This window comes from Oncorhynchus gorbuscha, linkage group LG06 (assembly GCF_021184085.1).
Source record: "Oncorhynchus gorbuscha isolate QuinsamMale2020 ecotype Even-year linkage group LG06, OgorEven_v1.0, whole genome shotgun sequence".
NCBI classification, from domain to species: domain Eukaryota; kingdom Metazoa; phylum Chordata; class Actinopteri; order Salmoniformes; family Salmonidae; genus Oncorhynchus; species Oncorhynchus gorbuscha.
Genome location: NC_060178.1, coordinates 98,972,450 through 99,000,249, shown reverse-complemented (window position 1 = coordinate 99,000,249; position 27,800 = coordinate 98,972,450). Strand labels below are relative to the sequence as shown.

Sequence of the window (27,800 nt, the reverse complement as noted above, 5' to 3'; positions counted from 1 at the left end):
TCCTCGTTACTCCTGACGTCACTAGACAATTCATTGTCGAGGTTGACGCTTCAGAGGTATTGCGTGGGAGCCATTCTATCCCAGCGCTTCCAGTCTGACGATATTCATCCTTTGGCTTATTTTTCTCATCGCCTGTCGCCATCTGAGCGCAACTATGATGTGGGTAACCGTGAACTGCTCGCCATCCGCTGGTAGCCCTAGGCGAATGGCGACAGTGGTTGGAGGGGGCGACCGTTCCTTTTGTCGTTTGGACAGACCATAAGAACCTTGAGTACATCCGTTCTGCCAAACGACTTAATGCCCGTCAAGCTTGTTGGGCGTTGTTTTTCGATACGTTTGAGTTTGTGATTTCTTACCTATTGTCCGGGTAGCAAGAACACCAAGCCTGATGCCTTATCCCGTCTGTTTAGTTCTTCTGTGGCTTTACTGATCCTATTGGGGATTCTTCCTTATGGGCGTGTTGTCGGGTTAACAGTCTGGGGAATTGAAAGACAGGTTAAGCAAGCACTCACGCACACTGCGTCGACCGTTGCGCTTATCCTAGTAACCTCCTTTTGGTTCCTGTTTCCACTCGTCTGGCTGTTCTTCAGTGGGCTCACTCTGCCAAATTAGCTGGTCATCCCGGTGTTATTATGCACTCTTGCGTCTATTATGATAGCGCTTTTGGTGGCCGACTCAGGAGCGTGACACGCGTGTTATTATGGCTGCTTGTTGGACTGCGCGCAGACTAAGTCGGGTAACTCTCCTCCTGCCGGTCGTCTTATGACCTTTGGTCCCCATTCCTTCTCGACCATGGTCTCACATCGCCTTATGCTACACTACCGGTCTGCCTTTGTCTGCGGGGAAGACTGTTGAGAGCCGCCAATAAACGCAGGATTAAGAGTCCAAGGTATTGTGCGGCCAGAGGTGTGGCTTTCCACTCGCAACCTTCCTCTTATGACACTTTGGTGTGTTGACTATGATACTTCATTGGTGTGTTATTATGTACTCCCAGTGTCTCCCAGGTGTGTTAATCCTGACACTGTTGGTGTTCTTCCGCGACATCTTGGTTGGTGTCCATCCTGTCTTCCATGTCTCCTGTGTTAAGCCCTTTATTCGACACCCCCGTTGGTCTTCCCTCCCCCTCCCGTCCTTGTTGGTGCACCTATTTACAAGGTACATAAGATCATGGACATGCGTTCTCGGGGACGGGGTCACCAATACTTGGATTGGGAGGGTTATTATGGTCCTGAGGAGGGAGTTGGGTTCCGTCTCGGGGCGTGCTGGACCGTTACTCATCGATGATTTCCTCCGTTGCCGCCAGGATTCCTCCTCGTGTGCGCCAGGAGGCGCTGGTGAGTGGGGGGTTACTGTCATTGTTTGTCATTTATTATCATGTCTTGTCCCTGTGCTCCCCATTCTGTTCGTTTCCCTCTGCTGGTCTTATTGGGTTCTTTCCCTCTTTCTATCCCTCTCTCTCCCCCTCCCCTCTCACTCTCTCGCTCTGTCTTCTCTCTATCGTTCCGTTGACTATTGGTTTTGATGTGTTATTATTACCTGCTCCCAGCTGTTCCTATTCCCCTAATCATCATTTAGTCTTCCCACACCTGTTCCCGATCCTTTCCCCTGATTAGAGTCCCTATTTATTCCTTTGTGTTCCGTTCCTGTCCCTATTGGTTCCTTGTTTATTATTCACCATGCTGTGGTGTGTTATGACACTGTTTGTCGTGTTTTTGCTGTGATTGTTATTATGATGCCCTTGTCCTGGTGTGTTTTTGACCTTCATCAGATGTGTTATGTGAGCATTGGTGTCTCTGTCTACTACGGCCTGTGTTATTATGCTACCTGCAGTCTGTGTGTTATTCTCCAGTTATTCCCCTCTTACAGACTAGAGGATTTCTGTTATTATGATACTATTGTTTGGACTTAAATAAACTCTGTTTCTGTTAAGTCGCTTTTGTTGGGGTCCTCTTTCACCTGCATGATGTGTTATTATGACACTTGGTTGGGGTGTTATTATGACACTTGGTTGGGGTGTTATTATGATACTTGGTTGGTGTGTTATTATGATACCATTGGTTGGTGTTATTATGACACTTGGTTGGGGTGTTATTATGATGCTATTGGTTGGGGTGTTATTATGACACTATTGGTTGGGGTGTTATTATGACACTATTTGTTGGGGTGTTATTATGACACTATTGGTTGATGTGTTATTATGATACTATTGGTTGATGTGTTATTATGATACTATTGGTTGGTGTGTTGTGACACTATTTGTTGGGGTGTTATTATGACATTATTGGTTGATATTGTGTTATTATGATACTATTGGTTGGTGTTATTATGATGCTATTGGTTGGTGTGTTATTATGACACTATTGGTTGGTATGTTATTATGACACTATTGGTTGGTGTGTTATTATGACACTATTGGTTGGTGTGTTATTATGACACTATTTGTTGGGGTGTTATTATGACACTATTGGTTGATGTTATTATGATACTATTGGTTGGTGTGTTATTATGACACTATTTGTTGGGGTGTTATTATGACTATTGGTTGATGTGTTATTATGATGCTATTGGTTGGTGTTATTATGACACTTGGTTGGTGTGTTATTATGACACTTGGTTGGTGTGTTATTATGATACTATTGGTTGGTATGTTATTATGACTTGGTTGGTGTGTTATTATGATACTATTGGTTGGTGTGTTATTATGATACTATTTGTTGGTGTTATTATGACACTATTGGTTGGTGTGTTATTATGATACTATTGGTTGGTGTGTTATTATGATACTATTGGTTGGTGTGTTATTATGACACTATTGGTTGGTGTGTTATTATGACACTTTGGTTGATGTGTTATTATGACACTATTGGTTGATGTGTTATTATGATACTATTGGTTGGTGTGTTATGATACTATTGGTTGGTGTGTTATTATACTATTGGTTTGTGTGTTATTATGATACTATTGGTTGGTGTGTTATTATGACACTTGGTTGGTGTGTTATTATGATACTATTGGTTGGTGTGTTATTATGATACTATTGGTTGGTGTGTTATTATGACACTTGGTTGGGGTGTTATTATGACACTATTTGTTGGGGTGTTATTATGACACTATTGGTTGATGTGTTATTATGATGCTATTGGTTGATGTGTTATTATGATACTATTGGTTGGTGTGTTATTATGACACTTGGTTGGTGTGTTATTATGATGCTATTGGTTGGTATGTTATTATGATGCTATTGGTTGGTGTGTTATTATGACACTATTGGTTGGTGTGTTATGACACTATTTGTTGGGGTTATTATGACACTATTGGTTGATGTGTTATTATGATACTATTGGTTGGTGTGTTATTATGATACTATTGGTTGGTGTGTTATGACACTATTGGTTGGGGTGTTATTATGACACTTTGTTGGGGTGTTATTATGACACTATTGGTTGATGTGTTATTATGATACTATTGGTTGGTGTGTTATGATACTATTGGTTGGTGTGTTATTATGACACTATTGGTTGGTGTGTTATTATGACACTATTGGTTGGTGTGTTATTATGACACTTGGTTGGTGTGTTATTATGATACTATTGGTTGGTGTGTTATTATGATACTATTGGTTGGTGTGTTATTATGACACTATTGGTTGGGGTGTTATTATGATACTATTGGTTGGTGTGTTATTATGACACTTGGTTGGGGTGTTATTATGATACTATTGGTTGGTGTGTTATTATGATACTATTGGTTGGTGTGTTATTATGACACTTGGTTGGTGTGTTATTATGACACTTGGTTGGTGTGTTATTATGATACTATTGGTTGGTGTGTTATTATGACTTGGTTGGTGTGTTATTATGATACTATTGGTTGGTGTGTTATTATGATACTATTGGTTGGTGTGTTATTATGACACTTGGTTGGTGTGTTATTATGACACTTGGTTGGTGTGTTATTATGACACTTGGTTGGTGTGTTATTATGATACTATTGGTTGGTGTGTTATTATGATACTATTGGTTGATGTGTTATTATGATACTATTGGTTGGTGTGTTATGATACTATTGGTTGGTGTGTTATGATACTATTGGTTGGTGTGTTATGATACTATTGGTTTGTGTGTTATTATGACACTTGGTTGGTGTGTTATTATGATACTATTAGTTGGTGTGTTATTATGACACTTGGTTGGTGTGTTATTATGATACTATTGGTTGGTGTGTTATTATGATACTATTGGTTGGTGTGTTATTATGACACTTGGTTGGGGTGTTATTATGATACTATTGGTTGGTGTGTTATTATGACACTTGGTTGGGGTGTTATTATGACACTATTGGTTGGGGTGTTATTATGACACTATTGGTTGAGGTGTTATTATGACACTATTGGTTGGGGTGTTATTATGACACTATTGGTTGATGTGTTATTATGATACTATTGGTTGGTGTGTTATTATGACACTTGGTTGGTGTGTTATTATGACACTTGGTTGGTATGTTATTATGATGCTATTGGTTGGTGTGTTATTATGACACTATTGGTTGGTGTGTTATGACACTATTTGTTGGGGTGTTATTATGACACTATTGGTTGATGTGTTATTATGATACTATTGGTTGGTGTGTTATGACACTATTTGTTGGGGTGTTATTATGACACTATTGGTTGATGTGTTATTATGATGCTATTGGTTGGTGTGTTATTATGACACTTGGTTGGTGTGTTATTATGACACTTGGTTGGTGTGTTATTATGACACTTGGTTGGTGTGTTATTATGATGCTATTGGTTGGTGTGTTATTATGACACTATTGGTTGGTGTGTTATGACACTATTTGTTGTGGTGTTATTATGACACTTGGTTGGTGTGTTATTATGACACTTGGTTGGTTATTATGACACTTGGTTATTATGACACTTGGTTGGTATGTTATTATGATGCTATTGGTTGGTGTGTTATTATGACACTATTGGTTGGTGTGTTATGACACTATTTGTTGTGGTGTTATTATGACACTATTGGTTGATGTGTTATTATTATACTATTGGTTGGTGTGTTATGATACTATTTGTTGGTGTGTTATGATACTATTGGTTCGTGTGGTATTATGACACTTGGTTGGAGTGTTATTATGATACTATTGGTTGGTGTGTTATTATGATACTATTGGTTGGTGTGTTATTATGACACTTGGTTGGTGTGTTATTATGACACTTGGTTGGTGTGTTATTATGACACTTGGTTGGTGTGTTATTATGACACTTGGTGGGTGTGTTATTATGATGCTATTGGTTGGTGTGTTATTATGACACTATTGGTTGGTGTGTTATGACACTATTTGTTGGGGTGTTATTATGACACTATTGGTTGATGTGTTATTATGATACTATTGGTTGATGTGTTATTATGATACTATTGGTTGGTGTGTTATTATGACACTATTGGTTGGGGTGTTATTATGATACTATTGGTTGGTGTGTTATTATGATACTATTGGTTGGTGTGTTATGACACTATTTGTTGGGGTGTTATTATGACACTTGGTTGATGTGTTATTATGATACTATTGGTTGGTGTGTTATGATACTATTGGTTGGTGTGTTATTATGACACTTGGTTGGAGTGTTATTATGATACTATTGGTTGGTGTGTTATTATGACACTTGGTTGGTGTGTTATTATGATACTATTGGTTGGTGTGTTATTATGACACTATTGGTTGGTGTGTTATTATGACACTTGGTTGGTGTGTTATTATGACACTTGGTTGGTGTGTTATTATGATACTTGGTTGGTGTGTTATTATGACACTATTGGTTGGGGTGTTATGACACTATTGGTTGGGGTGTTATTATGACACTATTGGTTGGGGTGTTATTATGACACTATTGGTTGGGGTGTTATTATGACACTATTGGTTGGGGTGTTATTATGACACTATTGGTTGGGGTGTTATTATGACACTATTGGTTGGGGTGTTATTATGACACTATTGGTTGGGGTGTTATGACACTATTGGTTGGGGTGTTATGACACTATTGGTTGGGGTGTTATTATGACACTATTGGTTGGGGTGTTATTATGACACTATTGGTTGGGGTGTTATTATGACACTATTGGTTGGGGTGTTATTATGACACTATTGGTTGGGGTGTTATTATGACACTATTGGTTGGGGTGGTTCAAAGGCATCAGACAGTCAGCAGATATAACAGTCAGATCCCGTCCCTTCCCTACCGTTTCCTGTGTCAAGTCAAGCTCTCACCAACTCTGCAGAACTTCAGATAATCTGGGTTCATCCTTGTGTACTTTTACAGATATGTTTTCCCCTGAAATGTGTACATTTCACCTCTCCCCAGTGCACAATTGTGTTTTGCTGTGTACATTTCAGATTTGTTGTCATTGATTTTAAAACTATACTTTAGTAGTATTGTTGTAGTTACTTTCAGGGTGATTACAGACGTGATGTTCAAAGGGAAGATGTAATCCAAACCTGAGTTGTAGCAGTGAACACATGAGCTGTGAGGACAGTGGATGAGGTAAAGTTCCTTCTTATTTCAGAATGAAGATAAACCAAGTTTTTTTTCACTATCTTAGCTTTCTCTCTCTCTCTCTGAACCCCCTCCCCCTGTCATTGTAACAGAAAAGGCTGTTCTTTTTTTTCAAGGAATCTCTAACTGTCATTGGTCACCAGCAGACACAGCTGGTCTGAGAGGATGTGTGTGTTAGGGTGTGTGCCTGCCCGCCTGCCTCAGCTCGTGTCAGTTCAGTCCTGTGATAGCTAGCGTAGCTGTGCTCTATTCAGCTGTAGGATTATATGGCTCTATTTATTGGGATTACTTAAACATGGTGGATCTTTATGCAAAGCCCCAGCATGGGTACCGGGTCCGGGGGACCTTGGCTCTCCCAATACCAGCTCAGGTAGGTCCAGAACTAACTGTACACTATGCTGTATATCTAGATACAACAGTACAGCCTCAGTAAAACTATGGCTAAATTAGGCTGTCCAGAATAGAGATCAGAGTGGGTTGGGTTTGTTCAGTATGTACAATATTAACAGTATTTACGTCTACCTTGTTATCACCTTCCTACTTCCTGTTTATTCTACTTAGTCTCATCCTACTGTACAGAGAGCATGCTCAATAACACAAGCCATGCCTGCTTCAACATGTTTAGCACATAGCTCCGTTAAGCACTCTTGATGTAGACTTGAGGTTAGACTTTTGCTAGTTGGTAGTTGACACATTTGCCAACACAAAACCATAGTTTCTCACATATAGGTATTGCATTTACTGTGGGCTGCTTACTGTGGGTGTTGGTGCAATGGGGGTTAAGCCTGTAGTTTATTTTTATTGGTGACACTGACATTTTATCTCACAAACATCTGGTTAGTGTGTGCTTATTGTGGTTAGATATCTCTTTCCAGTGGGCAGGTGAGGGGGCATTCCACAATCAGAGAGATCAATGATGCAGCTCTCTCATTTCAACTCTCTTGTCTGTCTAGTCATGTGTATTGATTACCTTGTGGTGATAATGAGATCAATAATGATGCTATTGAGCTCCCGAGTGGTGGAGAGGTCTAAGACACTGCATCTCAGTGCAAGAGGTGTCACTACAGTCCCCGGTTCGAATCCAGGCTGTAGCACATCCGTCCGTGATTGCGAGTCCCATAGGGGATTTGTTCTTAACTGACTTGCCTAGTTAAATAAAGGTTAAATAAATAAATACATATTTTTTTTAACTCTATGGTGCACCGAGTCCATATCTGATCACCACAAAACATGAAATGGTCAAATATACCCATTACTATACATATCTGCCTTCCGACCATTGACCTAAATAGGTTTCCGACCTGTCACCATTCCTTAATCCAGTGGTTGGTTGAGCAGGGAGAATATTTAACAAAAAAACTATTGAATGCTATTTGGCCCTAAACAGAGTACACAGTGGCAGAATACCTGACCGCTTTGACTATGTACAGACTCTGTGAGCATGGCCATTGCTCTTGAGACTGGCCGCCGTAGGCAGACCTGGCTCTCAAGAGAAAACAGGCTATGTGCACACTGCTCACAAAATGAGGTGAAAACTGAGCTGCACCTCCTAACCTCCTGCCAGCTGTATGACCATATTAGAGACGCATACAGGGGCAGCAGGGTAGCCTTGTGTTTAGAGCGTTGGACTAGTAACCGGAAGGTTGCAAGTTCAAACCCCCGAGCTGACAAGGTACAAATCTGTCGTTCTGCCCCTGAACAGGCAGTTAACCCACTGTTCCTAGGCCGTCATTGAAAATAAGAATTTGTTCTTAACTGACTTGCCTAGTTAAATAAAGGTAAAATAAAAAAACAGTGCTTTCGGAAAGTATTCAGACCCCTTGACTTTTTCCACATTTTGTTACATTACAGCCTTATTCTAAAATGAATTCAATAGTCATCAATCAACACGCAATACCCCATAATGACAAAGCAAAAACAGGTAAAAAACAAAAACAAAAAACATTTACATAAGTTCTCAGACACTTCACTCAGTACTTTGTTGAAGTACCTTTGGCAGCTATTACAGCCCCGAGTCTTCTTGGGTATGACGCTACACGCTTGGCACACTTGTATTTGTGGAGTTTCTCCCATTCTTCTCTGCAGATCCTCTGAAGCTCTGTCAGGTTGGATGGGGAGCGTCGCTGCACAGCTATTTTCAGGTCTCTCCAGAGATGTTCGATTGGGTTCAAGTCCGGGTTCTGGATGGGCCACTCAAGGACATTCAGAGACTTTTCCCGAAGCCACTCCTGTGTTATCTTGGCTGTGTGCTTTGGGCCGTTGTCCTGTTGGAAGGTGAACCTTCGCCCCAATCTGAGGTCCTGAGTGCTCTGGACAGGTTTTCATCAAGGATCTCTCTGTACTTTGCTCTGTTCATCTTTCCCTCAAACCTGTCTTGTCTCCCAGTTCCTGCCGCTGAAAAACATCCCCAGAGCATGATGTTGCCACCACCATGCTTCACCGTAGGGATGCTGCCAGGTTTCCTCCAGATGTGACACTTGGCATTTAGGCCAAAGAGTTCAATCTTGGTTTCATCACACCAGGGAATCTGGTTTCTCATGGTCTGAGAGTTATTTAGGTGCCTTTTTGGCAAACTCCAAATGGGCTGTCGTGTGCCTTTAACTATGGAGTGGCTTCTGTCTGACACCACTACCACAAAGGCCTGATTGGTGGAGTGCTGCAGAGATGGTTGTGCTTCTGGAAGGTTCTCCCATCTTCACAGGTGTGTGCCTTTCCGAATCATGTCCAATCAATAGAATTTACCACAGGATGATCAACGGAAACAGGCTGCATCTGAGCTCAATTTCATAGCAAAGGGTCTGAATACTTAAGTAAATAAGGTATTTCTGTTTTTAATTTTTAATACATTTGCAAAGATTTCTAAAACTTGTTTTTGCTTTGTCATTATGGGGTATTGTGTGTAGATGGACGTGGAACAAAATTAATTTAATCCATTTTAGAATAAGGCTGTAACAAAATGTAGAAAAAGTCAAGGGGTCTGAATACTTTCCAAGTGCATGCACTGTATTTCTCTCAGATTACACAGATCACACACCCCATTTTGATAAACTCCCATATCTAATAGGTGAAATACCACAGTGTGCCACCACAGCAGCAATATTTGTGATCTGTTGCAACAAGGGCAACCAGTGGAGCACAAACAACATTGAAAATACAACCTATATTTATCTTCCCTTTCATACGTAAAACTATTTGCACATTGTTATAACATTTTACATTGCCAATAATATAACATTTGAAATGTCTCTTCTTTTAGTGTGTAGTATTTACTGTTCATTTAGTTTATTTCCCTTGTTTCTTGCCTATTCCATTTGCTTTGGCAATGTAAACACATTTCCCATGCCAATAAATCCCTTTGAATTTGAGGGAGGGAGGGGGAGATGGAGGGAGAGCACTCTCACAATGCCATGATGAGGATATCATAGGCAGCAGTGTTCCCAGGGGGACCCCCCAGGAGTCATAAAGTCAGGCAGAGACCTCTCATGGGATACAGGAGAAGAGACTCTGGCCTCTAGAACAGATGAGAATCCAGGTGAGACTCTGGCCTCTGGAACAGGTGAGACTCTGGCCTCTGGAACAAATGAGACTCCAGGTGAGACTCTGGCTTCTGGAACAGATGAGACTCCAGGTGAGACTCTGGCCTCGAACAGGTGACACTCCAGGTGAGACTCTGACCTCTGGAACAGGTGACACTCCAGGTGAGACTCTGGCCTCTGGAACAGGTGAGACTCCAGGTGAGGCTCTGGCCTCTGGAAGAGATGAGACTCCAGGTGAGCCTCTGGCCCAGTTGAGCCTCTGGCCTCTGGAACAGGTGAGACTCTGACCTCTGGCACAGGTGAGACTCTGGCCTCTGAAACAGGTGAGCATCCAGGTGAGACTCTGGCCTCTGGAACAGGTGAGACTCTGACCTCTGGAACAGGTGAGACTCTGGCCTCTGAAACAGGTGAGCATCCAGGCCTCTGAAACAGGTGAGCATCCAGGTGTGACTCTGGCCTCTGGAACAGGTGAGACTCTGGCCTCTGGAACAGGTGAGCCTTTGGCCTCTGGAACAGGTGAGTCTCCAGGTGAGGCTCTGGCTTCTGGAACAGGTGAGTCTCCAGGTGAGGCTCTGGCCTCTGGAACAGGTGAGACTCCAGGTGAGGCTCTGGCTTCTGGAACAGGTGAGACTCCAGGTGAGACTCTGACCTCTGAAACAGGTGACACTCCAGGTGAGACTCTGGCCTCTGGAACAGGTGAGACTCCAGGTGAGGCTCTGGCCTCTGGAACAGGTGAGAGTCCAGGTGAGGCTCTGGCCTCTGGAACAGGTGAGAATCCAGGTGAGACTCTGACCTCTGAAACAGGTGAGCATCCAGGTGAGACTCTGGCCTCTGGAACAGGTGAGACTCTGGCCTCTGGAACAGGTGAGACGCTGACCTCTGGAACAGGTGAGACTCTGGCCTCTGAAACAGGTGAGACTCCTGGTGAGACTCTAGCCTCTGGAACAGGTGAGCCTCCAGGTGACGCTCTGACCTCTAGAACAGGTGAGCCTCCAGGTGAGGCTCTGGCCTCTGGAATAGACAAGACTCCAGGTGAGACTCTGGCCCAGTTGATTCTCTGGCCTCTGGAACATGTGAGGTTCTGGCCTCTGGAACAGGTGAGCCTCCAGGTGAAGATCTGGCCTCTGGAACAGGTGAGACTCCAGGTGAGCCTCTTGCCAAGGTGAGCCTGCCCTCTGGAACAGGTGAGGCTCTGGCCTCTGGAACAGGTGAGACTACAGGTGAGGCTCTGGCCTCTAGAACAGGTGAGACTCTAGCCTCTGGAACAGGTGAGACTGACCTCTGGAACAGGTGAGACTCCAGTTGAGCCTCTGGCCTCTGGTACAGATGAGGCTCCAGGTGAGCCTCTGGAATAGATGAGACTCCAGGTGAGACTCTGACCTCTGGAACAGGTGAGACTCTGACCTCTGGAACAGGTAAGACTCCAGGTGAGACTCTGACCTCTGGAACAGGTGAGACTCTGACCTCTGGAACAGGTGAGACTCCAGTTGAGCCTCTGGCCTCTGGTACAGATGAGGCTCCAGGTGAGCCTCTGGAATAGATGAGACTCCAGGTGAGACTCTGACCTCTGGAACAGGTGAGACTCTGACCTCTGGAACAGGCGAGACTCCAGGTGAGACTCTGGCAATGTGGTATCAGAGAGTGAGTGTGCCAATGTTTACTGGAAGGATGGACACTCATTTACTTCTCTCATTTATTAAATTAAAACAACTTTATTTATCCCAAAGGAGCAATTACTTTAGGCAGCTGCAGCAATGACAACAAGACTAACATTTATGCTAACAAGGTTAACTCGACAATCCTTACCATGTGTATTGGCTTTGACAAGGCCTATATTTACATACTCTGAATTGCGTTTTGTGCTTCATACGGTAAAATACTGGAACTTTCTATAGCTGTGGGTTCCAGAAAGGTATTTGAAGTTATATTCAGTCAGCTGTTTGAGTCATGTAAGCATTCTTGACATAGTTTTTTGACTGGCTTCAATTAGTAACCATTGTGTCAGTAACCATTGTGAAACTGTTGCATGAAACCTGAATATTGGCCTTGCGTACAGGGTTGGGGAGTAACTGATTACATGTCATCTGATTACAACAAAAAACAAACTACTGTAATCAGATTAGATTCTTTTGAAAAACTACATTATTATTTATTGGATTACAGTTCAATTCAGAAAGGATGTTTGAGAAATACATTGATACCTTTCTGTTTTCTCAATGACATTGAAATCAGCATCAAACCAAGGCGCAAGTTAAAATGTGAGATGTCACCTGAGAGAGTCGACCAGAAGTCAGAGACCTCTATGATGGCACACAAAATGCTTTTGATGGATATTTTTTGTCTTCTTCTAATGCCATTTAAGGGAAAAGTAATAAGATTACCTTATTTAGATGTTATTTATTCTGGTTAGTCTTATTGGCCCTTTATTTAGATGGTATTTATTCTGGTTAGTCTTATTGACCCTTTATTTAGATGTTATTTATTCTGGTTAGTCTTATTGACCCTTTATTTAGATGTTATTTATTCTGGTTAGTCTTATTGACCCTTTATTTAGATGTTATTTATTCTGGTTAGTCTTATTGACCCTTTATTTAGATGGTATTTATTCTGGTTAGTCTTATTGGCCCTTTATTTAGATGTTATTTATTCTGGTTCGTCTCATTTGAGATAAAAAATGTACTTTTCAAGTGAGAGCTGTCCATGAATGCAGTCTAGGGGTAAACCGTGTCACTCAGCTTGAAGGAATATCACGGCTAAATGCACCATTATGCTATTAGACTAGAAGATATTGTAAGTGTATGCACTACGTAATATGCACTACGTTTTCTCCAGAAGGGTTCAGTAAAGTCAATATTTAACCGGAAGTCTTTGTCATTGTGTGTGTGGTAACAGTGGATCAAATCGTTGGATGACAGAGGACTGACGTACTACTACCTTAGAGATGGCTCCAGATCCCAGTGGAACCTGCCTGAGGTAGAGATCAAGATTAGAAAACACCCATAGCGAGTATGAAATGGAAGATCTCAAGAATGTATGCACACATGACTGTAAGTCGCTTTGGATAAATGCGTCTGCTAAATGGCATATATTATTATTATATTATTCATGTGAATAGATTGATCTAAATTTGCCTCTCGCAAAGACCGCATTCTGTTATTATTACTCGTCTTCATTCCCATTGGAACACAAGGCCACAGTGAGCTTCTCCCCTTCTTCATGTCCTCAGCAACATGTGTGCATGACTTAAAGAGAGGTTCATCTTGGCCGGTTTAGATCAGTATTTTCCTCATGTAGATGTGAAAGATTTCTCCTCTGTGAACATGCATTTCTCCATTATCATTTGACCAACCAAGGCCCCTGTAGTGTCAGGCCAGTCCAAGGTGGGGAACGGTGTTGAGCTGGACGGGGTCTCTTTAACGGTCCACCTGAGAGAGTCGACCAGAAGTCAGAGACCTCTATGATGGCACACAAAATGCTTTTGATGGATATTTTTTGTCTTCTTCTAATGCCATTTAAGGGAAAAGTAATAAGATTACCTTATTTAGTTTGGGTAATCCAAAAGTTACATATACTGATTTACAATTTTGGACAAGTAACTGTTAACTGTAACGGATTACTTTGGAAAATAACCTACCCAACCCTGCTTATTTCTTATTATTTCTTTATTATTCTTTCTTTGTGGACAGCTGTCATGAATCTTTCTTTTCACTGGAAAAGCCCACCTAAATGGAAGACAATGTCACATATGAATGCCTCGGCAGTATTGTGAAGCAGTACGGTTTCAGTTTGTTGAGTGGTGAACGTTGTACATCCCTGTTGCACCTCCAGTTTTGGCAATGCAGTTTCAGTGTCTGTAGGTAACTGGGTAATCAATCAAATCACATTTTATTTGTCACATGTGCTGAATACAACATGAAATGCTTACAAGCCCTTAACCAACAATAAAGGATTTTTTTTAATTAAAGAAAATATTTGCTAAAAAAATAAATAAGCTAAAATAAGAAAAAAAAGCAACACAATAAAAGAACAATAACGAGGCTATGTACAGGGGGTACCGGTACCGAGTCAATGTGCAGGGGTACATGTTAGTCGAGGTAATATGTACATGTAGGTAGGGGTGAAGTGATGACTCATAAATAATAAAAAATCAGTAGCAGCAATGTATAACATGGGAACAATGCAAATAGTCTGGGTAGTCATTTGATTAACTATTTAGCAGTGTAATGGTTTGGGATTAGAAGCTGTCGGATGCCGAGCACTTGCCGTACCAACAGGTGATGCAACCAGTCAGGATGCTCTCGATGGTGCAGCTGTATAACATTTTGATGATCTGACTACCCATGTCAAAAGAAATTCAGGCTCCTGAGGGGGAATAGGTTTAGTAATAGTGGGTGTCTGTAAATTTAGACAGAATGAGGCGTTGGTTTGTGGTCTGGAGCTTGATGCTCTCTCTTCAGCTTTAGAATTTACTTCCTGAGCTGACTGCTCCGGAAGACCGTCTCTGTTCTGCTCTGTCACCCTCTCACTGAGTGCTATAAGCCTCTTGTTCCTCCAGAAAAGAACACCTACTTTTATCTACACAGAACCAACTGACTGTCTGTAGAGGTGATAGACTAAAGTTAATTTTGGTTATATTGTTCACAGGCTTGGCTCTCTGCTGCAAGAAGCATTTTGACCGTCTAGAGTAACTCAATGTCACTTAGCCTCAACCTGGTCCCAGATCAGTTTGTGTTCCTGCTGTAAGTTTGTTGTAAAGACAGTGCAAACCGATCTGGCATCAGATAGTGTTCTAACTACTTGGTGTCACACTTTAGTTCGAAACTTTTCCAGCTGACCTCTGTCTCCATATTATCTGCTCTTCCCATAGGTCAAAGAGAGTGTCCAGAACGCTGTGTACGTTAATGTAGCGGAGCTTGGCAGAAACATCTCTGAGTCCCCTCCCTCAGCCTTCTCCCCTCCCTGCACTCCTCCATGCCTGGACTCTAAGGGATGGGAAGTGCACACTGACCAGGAGAGTGGACGGGAGTACTACTACCACCCAGAATCGGGGCAGACCACCTGGGACAACCCCCACATAGACCCTGAGGCTCCCGCCGAGGTGTCTGTGTGTTCGCCCTCCACTCAGTTCCCCTCCCTGTCCCCCACCTCCGCCTCCCTCCCTGCATGGACCTCTGACTGGGAGCAGTGTTTGGATGTGACCAGCGGCCACCAGTACTTCTACAACCCAGTATCGGGGGAGACGTCTTGGGAGTCCCCTGATCCACAGTGCCCCTACCCCGCTCTGATGGAGCCTCTGAGTGGGCTCCGGTCTCTGGAGGAAGGGCCGGTAAAGCCTGCTCCACTTACACACCCAGTCTATTTTAGTTTCATCATGGGACATCTACAAATAATACGCTCATCTTTTTAATGAAGTTTAAGCTCCTGCAAAGTCCTACACCTACCGTACATAGCAGACAGTTGGTTTTCATAGATTATGTAATTATCCTCCTGCTAAGTCCTACACCTACCGTACATAGCAGACAGTTGGTTTTCATAGATTATGTAATTATCCTCCTGCTAAATCCTACACCTACCGTACATAGCATGTCCTGGTCTCCATCTGTTTTGAAGTAGAACACTGAATGTAACATTCTCACAACGTGTGTGTCTGTCTGTGTACATGCGTATGGGTGTGTACATGTGTCTGTTTACACACCTGCGTGCGTGTGTGTGTCTGACATGATGTTTGTGCAATGCATAATGTGTGTGAGTGTGTGTGTCTGACATGTTTGTGCAATGCATAATGTGTGTGAGTGTGTGTGTCTGACATGATGTTTGTGCAATACATAATGTGTGTGAGTGTGTGTGTCTGACATGATGTTTGTGCAATACATAATGTGTGTGAGTGTGTGTGTCTGACATGATGTTTGTGCAATGCATAATGTGTGTGAGTGTGTGTGTCCAGCCTCCCCTGCCTGAGGAGGACTACCATGCAGATAACTACCTAGTCGAGGTTGACCTACCAGAAGAGGAGTTGTTGGCTGTGTCCGCTGTCACCCCTCACTCCTTCCCTAAGGTCTACACCCCCAGCCATGTGACCCGGGCAGTCATCCCCAGGGCCAGCCTGGACAGGAGTGCCCCGACGGGCTGGAACCTCAACATAGACCCTGATGGGACTTGGGTGTTCTCCAACAGACACTCACCTGATCAGGTACACAGACTCTTTATTTAGATGTTATTTATTCTGGTTAGTCTTATTGGCCCTTTATTTAGATGTTATTTATTCTGGTTAGTCTTATTGACCCTTTATTTAGATGGTATTTATTCTGGTTAGTCTTATTGACCCTTTATTTAGATGGTATTTATTCTGGTTAGTCTTATTGACCCTTTATTTAGATGTTATTTATTCTGGTTAGTCTTATTGACCCTTTATTTAGATGGTATTTATTCTGGTTAGTCTTATTGACCCTTTATTTAGACGTTATTTATTCTGGTTAGTCTTATTGACCCTTTATTTAGATGTTATTTATTCTGGTTAGTCTTTTAGATGGTATTTATTCTGGTTAGTCTTATTGGTTTTATTCTTATTAGTCTTATTGGCCCTTTATTTAGATGGTATTTATTCTGGTTAGTCTTATTGACCCTTTATTTAGACGTTATTTATTCTGGTTAGTCTTATTGGCCCTTTATTTAGATGTTATTTATTCTGGTTAGTCTTATTGGCCCTTTATTTAGATGTTATTTATTCTGGTTAGTCTCATTTGAGATAAAAATGTACTTTTCAAGTGAGAGCTGTCCATGAATGCAGTCTAGGGGTAAACCGTGTCACTCAGCTTGAAGGAATATCACGGCTAAATGCACCATTATGCTATTAGACTAGACGATATTGTAAGTGTATGCACTATGTAATATGCACTACGTTTTCTCCAGAAGGGTTCAATAAAGTCAATATTTAACCGGAAGTCTTTGTCATTGTGTGTGTGGTAACAGTGGATCAAATCGCTGGATGACAGAGGACTGACGTACTACTACCTTAGAGATGGCTCCAGATCCCAGTGGAACCTGCCTGAGGTAGAGATCAAGATTAGAAAACACCCATAGCGAGTATGAAATGGAAGATCTCATTCATGTGAATAGATTGATCTAAATTTGCCTCTTGCAAAGACCGCATTCTGTTATTATTACTCGTCTTCATTCCCATTGGAACACAAGGCCACAGTGAGCTTCTCCCCTTCTTCATGTCCTCAGCAACATGTTGTGCATGACTTAAAGAGAGGTTCATCTTGGCCGGTTTAGATCAGTATTTTCCTCATGTAGATGTGAAAGATTTCTCCTCTGTGAACATGCATTTCTCCATTATCATTTGACCAACCAAGGCCCCTGTAGTGTCAGGCCAGTCCAAGGTGGGGAACGGTGTTGAGCTGGACGGGGTCTCTTTAACGGTCATGAAGAACTGGAGACACACCATGGGTGCAACTTATGTCAGCTCAGCCCTGCAGGAGGTGGTGAGGACTAATAACACATACTGGAGCATTAACATACCTCACATCCCCAAACACAGAGCCCACCACAGTAGAGCTATGAGGTAGAGTAGGTGTGTCAGCTGACTCTGACCACAGTGTTCAGTAAGGCAGAGTGAAGTGACTGAGCACCTTATGAAACCCCTGACCCTCAGCTTTCTTACTGAGCCACCCTGACACCGCTTTCTAAACGAGAGAGCGCCCAGCACCTGGGACATTTCAGTCAACCTTGCGTTCAATGTACCACAACAGAGTAGACAGTGTACCACGACAGAGTAGACAGTGTACCACGACAGAGTAGACAGTGTACCACGACAGAGTAGACAGTGTACCACGACAGAGTAGACAGTGTACCACGACAGAGTAGACAGTGTACCACGACAGAGTAGACAGTGTACCATGACAGAGTAGACAGTGTACCACGACAGAGTAGACGGTGTACCACGACAGAGTAGACGGTGTACCACGACAGAGTAGACGGTGTACCACGACAGAGTAGACGGTGTACCACGACAGAGTAGACGGTGTACCACGACAGAGTAGACGGTGTACCATGACAGAGTAGACGGTGTACCACGACAGAGTAGACGGTGTACCACGACAGAGTAGACGGTGTACCACGACAGAGTAGACGGTGTACCACGACAGAGTAGACGGTGTACCACGACAGAGTAGACGGTGTACCACGACAGAGTAGACGGTGTACCACGACAGAGTAGACGGTGTACCACGACAGAGTAGACTGTGTACCACGACAGAGTAGACTGTGTACTCTGGGGTAAGATTAAGTGATTGCAGACACTAGGAAGTTAGGAATTAAGTAAAAGTAAAGCATCCATTATTCTTCTCCTGTTGGGCAAAAGTTCTCCCCGACTCACAGAAGAAATGCCTCAGACTACGGCTCCTATGTGAACAACTCTCCAGAGATGGGGCAGCACCACGTGAGTTCTCCTTCTCCTCTCCTGTCCTCCTCACCTGCCCTCCCCTACTGATCCTCATCATATCAGTCCTGTTCTAGCTAAAATGACAGTTCTGTGATGCCCCAGCTAGAGCACTGTTTTGTGTTTTTTCCTGAAGGCCTAATTGGTTGAGACTCCAAAGAAGCCTCTCCAATCAGAGCCCAGAGTCTCAGCGGTACAATGTGTTTAAAAAAAAGAGATATAATTTGTTTTACGGTTTTCTACATTGTAGAATAATAGTGAAGACATTACAACTATGAAATAAAACATGGAATCATTTAGTAACCAAAAAGTATTAAACAAATCAAAATATACTTCAAAGTAGCCATCATTTGCCTTGGTGAAAGCTTTGCACACTCTTGGTATTCTATCAACCATCTTCACGAGGTAGTCACCTGGAATGCATTTCAATTACCTTGTTGATGTTCATTTGTGGAATATCTTTCCTTCTTAATGCATAATCATTTGTTCTTAACTGACTTGCCTAGTTAAATAAAGGATTATTTATATATATATATATATTTCTTTTTTTTAAGCCAATGAGTTCTGTTGTGACAAGGTAGGGGTGGTATACAGTAGATAGCCCTATGTGGTACATTTCAAGAAATGTCAAGAAATTTGTGCATTCGCAAAAACCATCAAGCACTGTGATGAAACTGGCTATCATGAGGACTGCCACAGGAAAGGAAGACCCAGACTTACCTCTGCTGCAGAGGATATGTTCATTTGAGTTACCAGCCTCAACATTTGCAGCCCAAATAAATTCTTCACAGAGTTCAAGTAACAGACACATCTCAACATCAACTGTTCAGAGGAGACTGTGTGAATCATGGTCAAATTGCTGCAGAGAAACCACTACTAAAGGACACCAATAATAAGAAGAGACATGCTTGGGCTAAGAAATACGAGCTGAAATCTGTCCTTTGGTCAGATGAGTCCAAATTTGAGATTTTTGGTGCCAACCACCGTGTCTGTGAGATGCAGAGTAGGTGAACGGTTTATCTCTGCATGTGTGGTTCCCACCGTGAAACATGGAGGAGGAGGTTTGATGGTGTGTGGGTGCTTTGCTGGTGACACTGTCAGTGATTTATTTAGAATTTAAGACACACTTAACCAGCATGGCTACCATCCCATCTGCTTTGGGCTTAGTGGGACTAGAATTCGTTTTTCAGCAAGACAATGACCCAACATACTTCCAGGCTGTGTAGGGGCTATTTGACCAATAAGGAGAGTGATGGAGTGCTGCATCAGATGACCACAATCACACAACCTCAACCCAATTGAGATGGTTTGGGATGAGTTGGACCTCTCAGTGAAGGAAATGCAGCCAAGTGCTCAGCATATGTGGGAACTACTTCAAGACTGTTGGAAAAGCATTTCAGGTTAAGCCGGTTGAGAGAATGCCAAGAATGTTCAAAGTTGTCAGCAAGGCAAAGGGTGGCTACTTCGAAGAATCTCAAATGTAAAATCAATTTTTATTTGTTTAACACTTTAGGTTACTACATGATTCTATATGTGTTATTTCATGTTTTTGAAGTATTCACTATTATTCTACAATGTAGAAAATAGTAAGAAGAAAGAAAAACCATAGTGTGTCCAAACTTTTGACTGGTACTGTAATGCATGCGATCTATCGAAGGGCTAATGGCGTGACGTACTAATGGTGTGTTGTACTTGTAGAGTAGTAGTTTCTTGGGACTATTCTGATATGGCATAGCTACCCCTGGGAGAGTGGAAAACAGATGTCACTTGGAAATGTAATATTTCCTGGTATATTAATTGATTTCCCTTCCGAGGACAGCTGATGTCACATCACCATTGGCAAACTGTCAGCCAAAACCACGAACTGCCACACCCCCCCCATCACACCTCACTACACCCTGATAGAAAGCATGCACTAGTGGAAAATGTCTGTGCTTTCATCCCCTCCATGCTGTTCATTATAAAACACAGAGGTAGAGGTGTCCGTTCACGAGCTTAGACAAAGTAGCTTGTTGTGAGAGTTTAGCCACAGTTGTCAAATCCGCCTGTTGCTTTTTTTGTGCATTTCTATTTGTAGAGCTTAAGGTTAGTATCAAGGCACCAATAATGATGTCTCACTTGAACACTTGGCCTCACATCCTTAAAAGCATGTTATGTGTGGATCCTTTTTCAGGTGCAGAGTTTGGAAAAAGTTGGAATACTCAACAAAACTAAAGTGTCAGAGAACGGGAAAAGAGTAAGGTAATTCTGACCTCATCCAAAGTCTGAGCATAGCTGACATGAAAGACACGGAATAATCAGCCATCTACTTGAATGTATAGTCATGGATTATCCATTACATTACCAAATTACTTTCTACACTGCAACATTCCCTGAAGTACAGTACAGCTCACACTCAGTGACTTTCCTGTAGGAAAAACTGGGCCCAGTCATGGACGGTTCTTCACGGAGGGGTTCTGACCTTCCATAAAGAGCCCAAGTCTGCAGCCACAGGAGCCTATGTGAGTGAGAGGTGTACATGTGTTACCTGCACAGAAAAATATTTCTAACATCTCCTTGGTTACACATTCCCTCACCTGACTATGTGGGAAGTCTACATTCCTGTCCTGGGACATTCAGTACATTTCTGAGGGAGTGAGGGAACTAACAGCTTTGAGACATTAGCGCTGAGCTGAACACCTAGACATGGTATCAGAAACATCTACAGTAAAATGTTTCACTGTGTCTTATTAGAAGGAATGAAAGAAAATGCTGTGAACATCTTCGAATACAACATACAGGATGTTGTGTTGAAGCCAGACAAGCCCTGAAGGCTCAATGAGGCATGACAGTCAAAGCTTTGTCCAGCTGTCTGATTTCATGGAATGCAGTGCTGTCAGTTTTCATCAACTGGTTCTCCATGATGTCTTTCTCTCTTCACAGATCAAGACCAATCAGATCGTCCCAGAGGTCATGGTGGATCTACGAGGGGCAACGATTGGCTGGGCTCTCAGGGATAAATCCAGCAAAAAGAATGTTGTAGAAGTGAGTTGACAGTTGGTTGCTATGGAATCATAATAGGAGTTGTACTAGATACAGAAAAGACAAACCTGACAGGATAGACTTAATTCAAGCATACCAATTTCCTGCCCATTGTGATAAGTGATTCTGGGAAGCAACATCATGTGAGAATACATTTGCCATTAATCCAAGACTGTTACCCTTTGTATAAATCTGTAAAGCAAATGTTTAACATATAATAACCTCTCTATGTTGTCTTCAGTTAAAAGACAGAAATGGCGTTGAGTTTCTGCTACAGTACGACACTGAGAGTATCATCAACGACTGGCACAAAGTTCTAATGGACACCATACGACAGCTGGTATGTTTCTTTAAGTGAAATAACTCGCACACGTTAACGTGCTACCAGGTACATGGAGACAAATATGTACTGGATAAAATTCAAATAAACTCCCCAATGAAAGTTCATTTAGGTCGGTTAACTTAATGGCTGCTGGTTCAAACATCATGCATGTTAGTCAATGACATTGCAGGACCAGGAACACCACCAATCTGAGGAGGAGGATGGGGACGTCAGTGAGAAGTCCTATAGTACAGACAGAGATCAGAGGTCACCAGGTACCATGGACAGGAGGAGGAGGTGTAAGTTCTCCTTGCTCCAAATACACTGTAGCAGATGTTTCAGCTGCAAATACCTCCGCTAGGTCAACTTGCTCATGTTTCGTGACTGTGTACCCCCCCCCCTCATGTACCCTCCCTCCTCTTCCTCCTCCTTGTCTTCCTTCTCCTCCTCCCCAGCCTCCAGACCGAGCACGGCCACCTCCTCTGGGGGAGAGACCGAACAGAAGAAGGTTCGTACCAAGCTGATGAAGTTCCTCCTGAAACGACCCACACTGCAGTTCGTCAAGGAGAAGGGTTACATCCGAGGTTGGCTCATAGGGTCTTCCTTCCTACAAAGCAGCACATGTCTAACTGGCTCCAAATCAGGCTACATAACATTTACTGTCAGGATTTGTCACGACCATGTTACTAATCCAGAGAGGGATCATATGTTCATATCTTCTGTTGTTGTTGTGATATGGGTCAGGGTTGGGGTCAAGAGAATTTAATCATTGAAGGAATTGGAATGTCAATGTACTTCCTGAATAGACTGGAATTGACCCCAACCCTGATACGGGTCAGCATCACATATATACACTGTACACACTAACCTCCATCATCGTTTCCCTCAGACAATGTGTTTTGCTGTCATCTGGCTGCACTGTGTGCCCAGGAGAAAACTACAATCCCCAGCTTTGTGGAGAAATGTATTCGAGCAGTGGAAAAGAGAGGTTATGATTAGTAATCACACTGATGATGATTGTTATATGCCAGAAATAACATTATAATAGCAGTGTATTATTCAGCACAGTGTATATGGTAATAGAAACAATGGTTACCACAGTAGTTGATTGACCCATGTGCTGATGTGTGTGTGTGTCTTCACAGGTCTGGACATGGATGGACTCTACAGAGTCAGTGGGAATCTAGCTGTCATTCAGAAACTACGCTTCAAGGCAGATCATGGTAATGCCTTTACATTTACTGTGTGTGTGAGAGACTGTGTTCTGTGAATGTGTTCTGTAATGTCCAGAGGGTCATTATATGTTTTATGTTAGCCTCCATATTGTTTTATGGGTTCCATTGATGTGGCTGAATATTGTTTTATGGATTCTACTAATGTGGCTGAATATTGTTTTATGGGTTCCACTGATGTGGCTGAATATTGTTTTATGGGTTCCACTGATGTGGCTGAATATTGTTTTATGGGTTCCACTGATGTGGCTGAATATTGTTTTATGGGTTCCACTGATGTGGCTGAATATTGTTTTATGGGTTCCACTGATGTGGCTGAATATTGTTTTATGGGTTCCACTGATGTGGCTGAATATTGTTTTATGGGTTCCACTGGTGTGGCTGAATATTGTTTTATGGGTTCCACTGGTGTGGCTGAATATTGTTTTATGGGTTCCACTGGTGTGGCTGAATATTGTTTTATGGGTTCCACTGGTGTGGCTGAATATTGTTTTATGGGTTCCACTGGTGTGGCTGAATATTGTTTTATGGGTTCCACTGGTGTGGCTGAATATTGTTTTATGGGTTCCACTGATGTGGCTGAATATTGTTTTATGGGTTCCACTGATGTGGCTGAATATTGTTTTATGGGTTCCACTGATGTGGCTGAATATTGTTTTATGGGTTCCACTGATGTGGCTGAATATTGTTTTATGGGTTCCACTGATGTGGCTGAATATTGTTTTATGGGTTCCACTGATGTGGCTGAATATTGTTTTATGGGTTCCACTGGTGTGGCTGAATATTGTTTTATGGGTTCCACTGGTGTGGCTGAATATTGTTTTATGGGTTCCACTGGTGTGGCTGAATATTGTTTTATGGGTTCCACTGGTGTGGCTGAATATTGTTTTATGGGTTCCACTGGTGTGGCTGAATATTGTTTTATGGGTTCCACTGGTGTGGCTGAATATTGTTTTATGGGTTCCACTGGTGTGGCTGAATATTGTTTTATGGGTTCCACTGATGTGGCTAAATATTGTTTTAAATGGACAAATAAAACATATATCAAAAAAGTAATTGTGTTCCACAGAGGAGCTGGACCTGGAGGATGGCCAGTGGGAGGACATCCACGTTATCACAGGGGCTCTGAAGCTGTTCTTCAGGGAGCTTCCTGAACCCCTTTTCCCCTTCAGTCACTTCAGCCGCTTCATCCAGGCCATCAGTAAGCAGCAGGCCAGACGCTGTCCCCCTAATGGAACCTCAGTTTCCTCATTCAATGTCGTGCAGTCTGAAACTGTGTTAAGCATTAGACCCACAATACCAACTCAGTTTCCTCACGGACTGAAACTATCCCCACAATGCCACAGTTTCCTCACAGACTGAAACTGCATTAGGCCCACAATACCACCTCAGTTTCCTCACACTGTATAATAGTCTGAAATTGTGTTGAGCATTAGACCCACAATACCACCTCAGTTTCCTCACACAGTGTAGAATTTTTATTTTACCTTTATTTAACTAGGCAAGTCAGTTAAGAACAAATTCTTATTTTCAATGACAGCCTAGGAACAGTGGGTTAACTGCCTGTTCAGTGGCAGAACGACAGATTTGTACCTTGTCAGCTCGGGGATTTGAACTTGCAACCTTTCGGTTACTAGTCCAACTCTCACTAGGCTACCCTGCCGCCCCTAGAATAGTCTGAAACTGTGTTGAGCATTATCCCCACAATGCCACCTCAGTTTCAAATCAAATCAAAGTTTATTTGTCACGTGTGCCGAATACAACAGGTTACAGTGAAATGCTTACTTACAGGCTCTAACCAATAGTGCAAAAAAGGTATTGGTTGTAAAGAAATAAAAACAACAGTAAAAAGACAGTGAAAAATAACAGTAGCGAGGCTACAAAAGTAGCGAGGCTACGTACAGACACCGGTGAGTCAGACACCGGTTTCCTCAGTGTAGAATAGTCTGAAACTGTGTTAAGCATTATCCCCACAATGCCACCTCAGTTTCCTCACAGAGGGTAGAATAGTCTGAAATTGTTAATTATTAGCCCCACAAAGCCAACTTAGTTTCCTCACAGTGTAGAATAGTCTGAAACTGTTAAGCATTAGACCCACAATGCCACCTCAGTTAACAGTCTGAAACTGTTAAGCTATTACTTCACTATCAAGGAAGGACTAATCGTGTTTACCACCTCACTTCCCTTTTTAATAAGCAGGGGAGATTGTAACACACTTGTGCCCTTGAATCTATACATTAGTAAAATGTGTATTGTTCTATCCTGTCTTGTTTACAGGAACTGTTGATTACCACCACAAAGTGTCTTGCATGCGAGAGCTTGTTGAGTCTCTCCCTCGGCCAAACCATGATACCATGGAACTCCTCTTCAGCCATTTACGCAAGTATGTCTTTCACACACTCACATTTAGCCTGTGCATCAAATGGAGCCCTATTGTATTGATGATATTATGATAACTAATGATAACTGGTTGTATTCTGCTTCTCTCCCCTTGTCTTCTTGCTCTCTCTCTCCCTCTTTCTCTCCCTCTTTCTCTCCCCTCTCTCTCTCCCTCTTTTTCTCCCCTCTTTCTCCCCCCTATCGTCCCTCTTTCTCGCTCTCTTTCTCGCTCTCTTTCTTGCTCGTTCTCTCTCTCGCTTTCGCTCTCTTCCCCCCCCCCCCCCCCCCCCTTGCCACTCTTAGAGTGATAGAGTATGGAGAGGAGAACCGTATGACTGTGCAGAACGTGGCTATCGTCTTTGGTCCCACACTGCTCCGGCCAGAGTTGGAGTCAGCCAACATCGCCATGCACATGGTTTTCCAGAACCAGATAGTGGAGCTAATCCTCAACCAATATGAATACATCTTCCATTCCAGTTGAACCAATGGTAAGCATCTGTCAGTCAGAGGACAGGGGTCAAATTAAGCAATGTTGCAGGAGTGGAAAAAACACAATCACTACCGCACAGAGAGTGCATCCAACTACAATTTCCTTCTTTCTAAAGTGTGCACTTGTTCACTACTCCTCACAAATTGCATTGGTGTAGCATGGACTAGAAGGAGTTTAAATATAGGCCTACCTGTCATTTCCTTTCAAATCCATGAAGGGAAGGGAACAAGCGCACACTACAGGAGAAAGGAGAGATTGGGAGGCAACCACGGAGAAGCTAGTTGAAGGGGATGTCAAATATTTGCACTGCATTTATTGTAATATCTGCATTGGATAATCATTAACCAATTCAGATTGTTCTCTGAATTTCTGCAACTCATTGCATTCCTCATTGTGAAATAGCACACCTGCTCAAGGCATCACTTATGTGCAGTCTAAAAAGACATGTGGGTTACTATAGGCCTACTTTGAAATCTTCCTTTCATGTAGAAATGTAACATCACAATAACGTGATTTTATCTTAACACCCCAATTCCCAAGGGAACCTGGAAAGACACTTTGATACTTTGTTTTGACCACAGATCAGGCAAACCATTTCAGATCTATTTTTAAAGATTACATTGAAATGTTTAAAGGTGGATCTGATGTTGCTGTGTAGCTCAGCAGTCCTGTGTTATGAATGTGTCTTATTCAGTCAATGTATATAACTAATTTAGACATTTATAAAATACATGCTGTGACACTGACGTCCCTTGTACAGCCTCTCTAGATTTGGTACTGGATCAGATGACATCTTTTTTTAAATACATTTAGTTTTAACTTACATTGAGAATTTGTTTAATTAACATAGAATGATAATAAACTATGGCGGTACTATTTAAGGATGTTTGTTAGAATTAATAGAGTCGAGAAAGACCAAAATGAAAAGACAGGTGTGATAAGCATGACATTAGGTTTTTGTTCTGTACATAGAAATAAATATCATATTTATGCTGTAAATTACTGAAATTGCACAATGTGTTTCTTTAATAAAATAACTGCACAAACGTGTCAAGTAACATGACTCACTCCTTTCTCAATATATCTTGTAATATAAACCAGTTTTCATGACATAATGTAACTTATCCACAGATGTGTGATAGATGTGTGTGATATATAGCCCAACCGGCCGCCAGATTGCGCTATTTAAGCAATAAGTATGTGGGATATGACACAACACGGAGTGCCTGGATACAGCCCTTAGCCGTGGTGTATTGGCCATATCCCACAAACCCCTGCGGTGCCTTATTGCAATTATAAACGTGTTACCAACGTAATTAGAGCAGTAAAAATGTTTTTTTGTCATACCTGTGGTATACGGTCTGATATACCACGGTTGTCAGTCAATCATCATTCAGGGCTCCTACCACCCAGTTTATAATATTACTTTTACGTCATTTGTCATCGGATGAGTTGAGGAATAATATCATCCGATGACAAACGACAGGAAGAGCACGCTGGTTTGAAATGGAAAAGTGTTGCGGTAGCTTTTGATAAAGAAGAACATCAAGACGAAGCGACTGCTTTGTAAGTGGGTTGTACTGTTGAGCGTTACATTGTACGGAGATTGTGACAGCCGGTTAAATGCATCCCTTGAGAATGCAAGAACTAGATGTACATCAGGAGAAGTGCAGTATTATCATAAGGAGACGTATACTTGGAATATGGAGGAGGAATGGAGGAAAAAGAGAGGCAGAGGAGGTCTAAGAGAGAGAGGGAGGAAGAGGGCGAGCTTGAGTCGGTTAAAAATGCTGGAGAAAAGGGAGATGGTTTCTTAAAGAAGAA

The 27,800-nt window shown here is 42.3% G+C and overlaps 1 protein-coding gene across 6 annotated transcripts in view; it reads left to right on the top strand.

The window, feature by feature from the left end:
- LOC124038605 (rho GTPase-activating protein 27-like) overlaps positions 1-27,026 on the top strand; it is a 51,332-nt gene extending 24,306 nt beyond the window's left edge. For 2 of the 6 annotated variants that reach the window (XM_046354663.1, XM_046354662.1), the window contains 17 exons: positions 12,985-13,139; positions 14,960-15,418; positions 16,037-16,282; positions 17,062-17,142; positions 17,448-17,576; positions 18,455-18,532; positions 20,706-20,773; positions 20,946-21,033; positions 21,455-21,556; positions 21,795-21,893; positions 22,066-22,174; positions 22,331-22,459; positions 22,765-22,863; positions 23,021-23,098; positions 24,177-24,308; positions 25,385-25,490; positions 25,790-27,026. In XM_046354663.1, coding sequence (XP_046210619.1) covers positions 13,101-13,139; positions 14,960-15,418; positions 16,037-16,282; positions 17,062-17,142; positions 17,448-17,576; positions 18,455-18,532; positions 20,706-20,773; positions 20,946-21,033; positions 21,455-21,556; positions 21,795-21,893; positions 22,066-22,174; positions 22,331-22,459; positions 22,765-22,863; positions 23,021-23,098; positions 24,177-24,308; positions 25,385-25,490; positions 25,790-25,967 — 2,220 coding nt within the window. In that variant the 5' untranslated portion in view covers positions 12,985-13,100 and the 3' untranslated portion in view covers positions 25,968-27,026. Of the gene's footprint in view, positions 1-6,764; positions 6,927-12,984; positions 13,140-14,959; positions 15,419-16,036; positions 16,283-17,061; positions 17,143-17,447; positions 17,577-18,454; positions 18,533-20,705; positions 20,774-20,945; positions 21,034-21,454; positions 21,557-21,794; positions 21,894-22,065; positions 22,175-22,330; positions 22,460-22,764; positions 22,864-23,020; positions 23,099-24,176; positions 24,309-25,384; positions 25,491-25,789 lie in introns of those variants that run through there. The other 4 variants (XM_046354659.1, XM_046354660.1, XM_046354657.1 and 1 more) reach the window with 4 other exon arrangements.
- Positions 27,027-27,800: the final 774 nt, after the last annotated feature.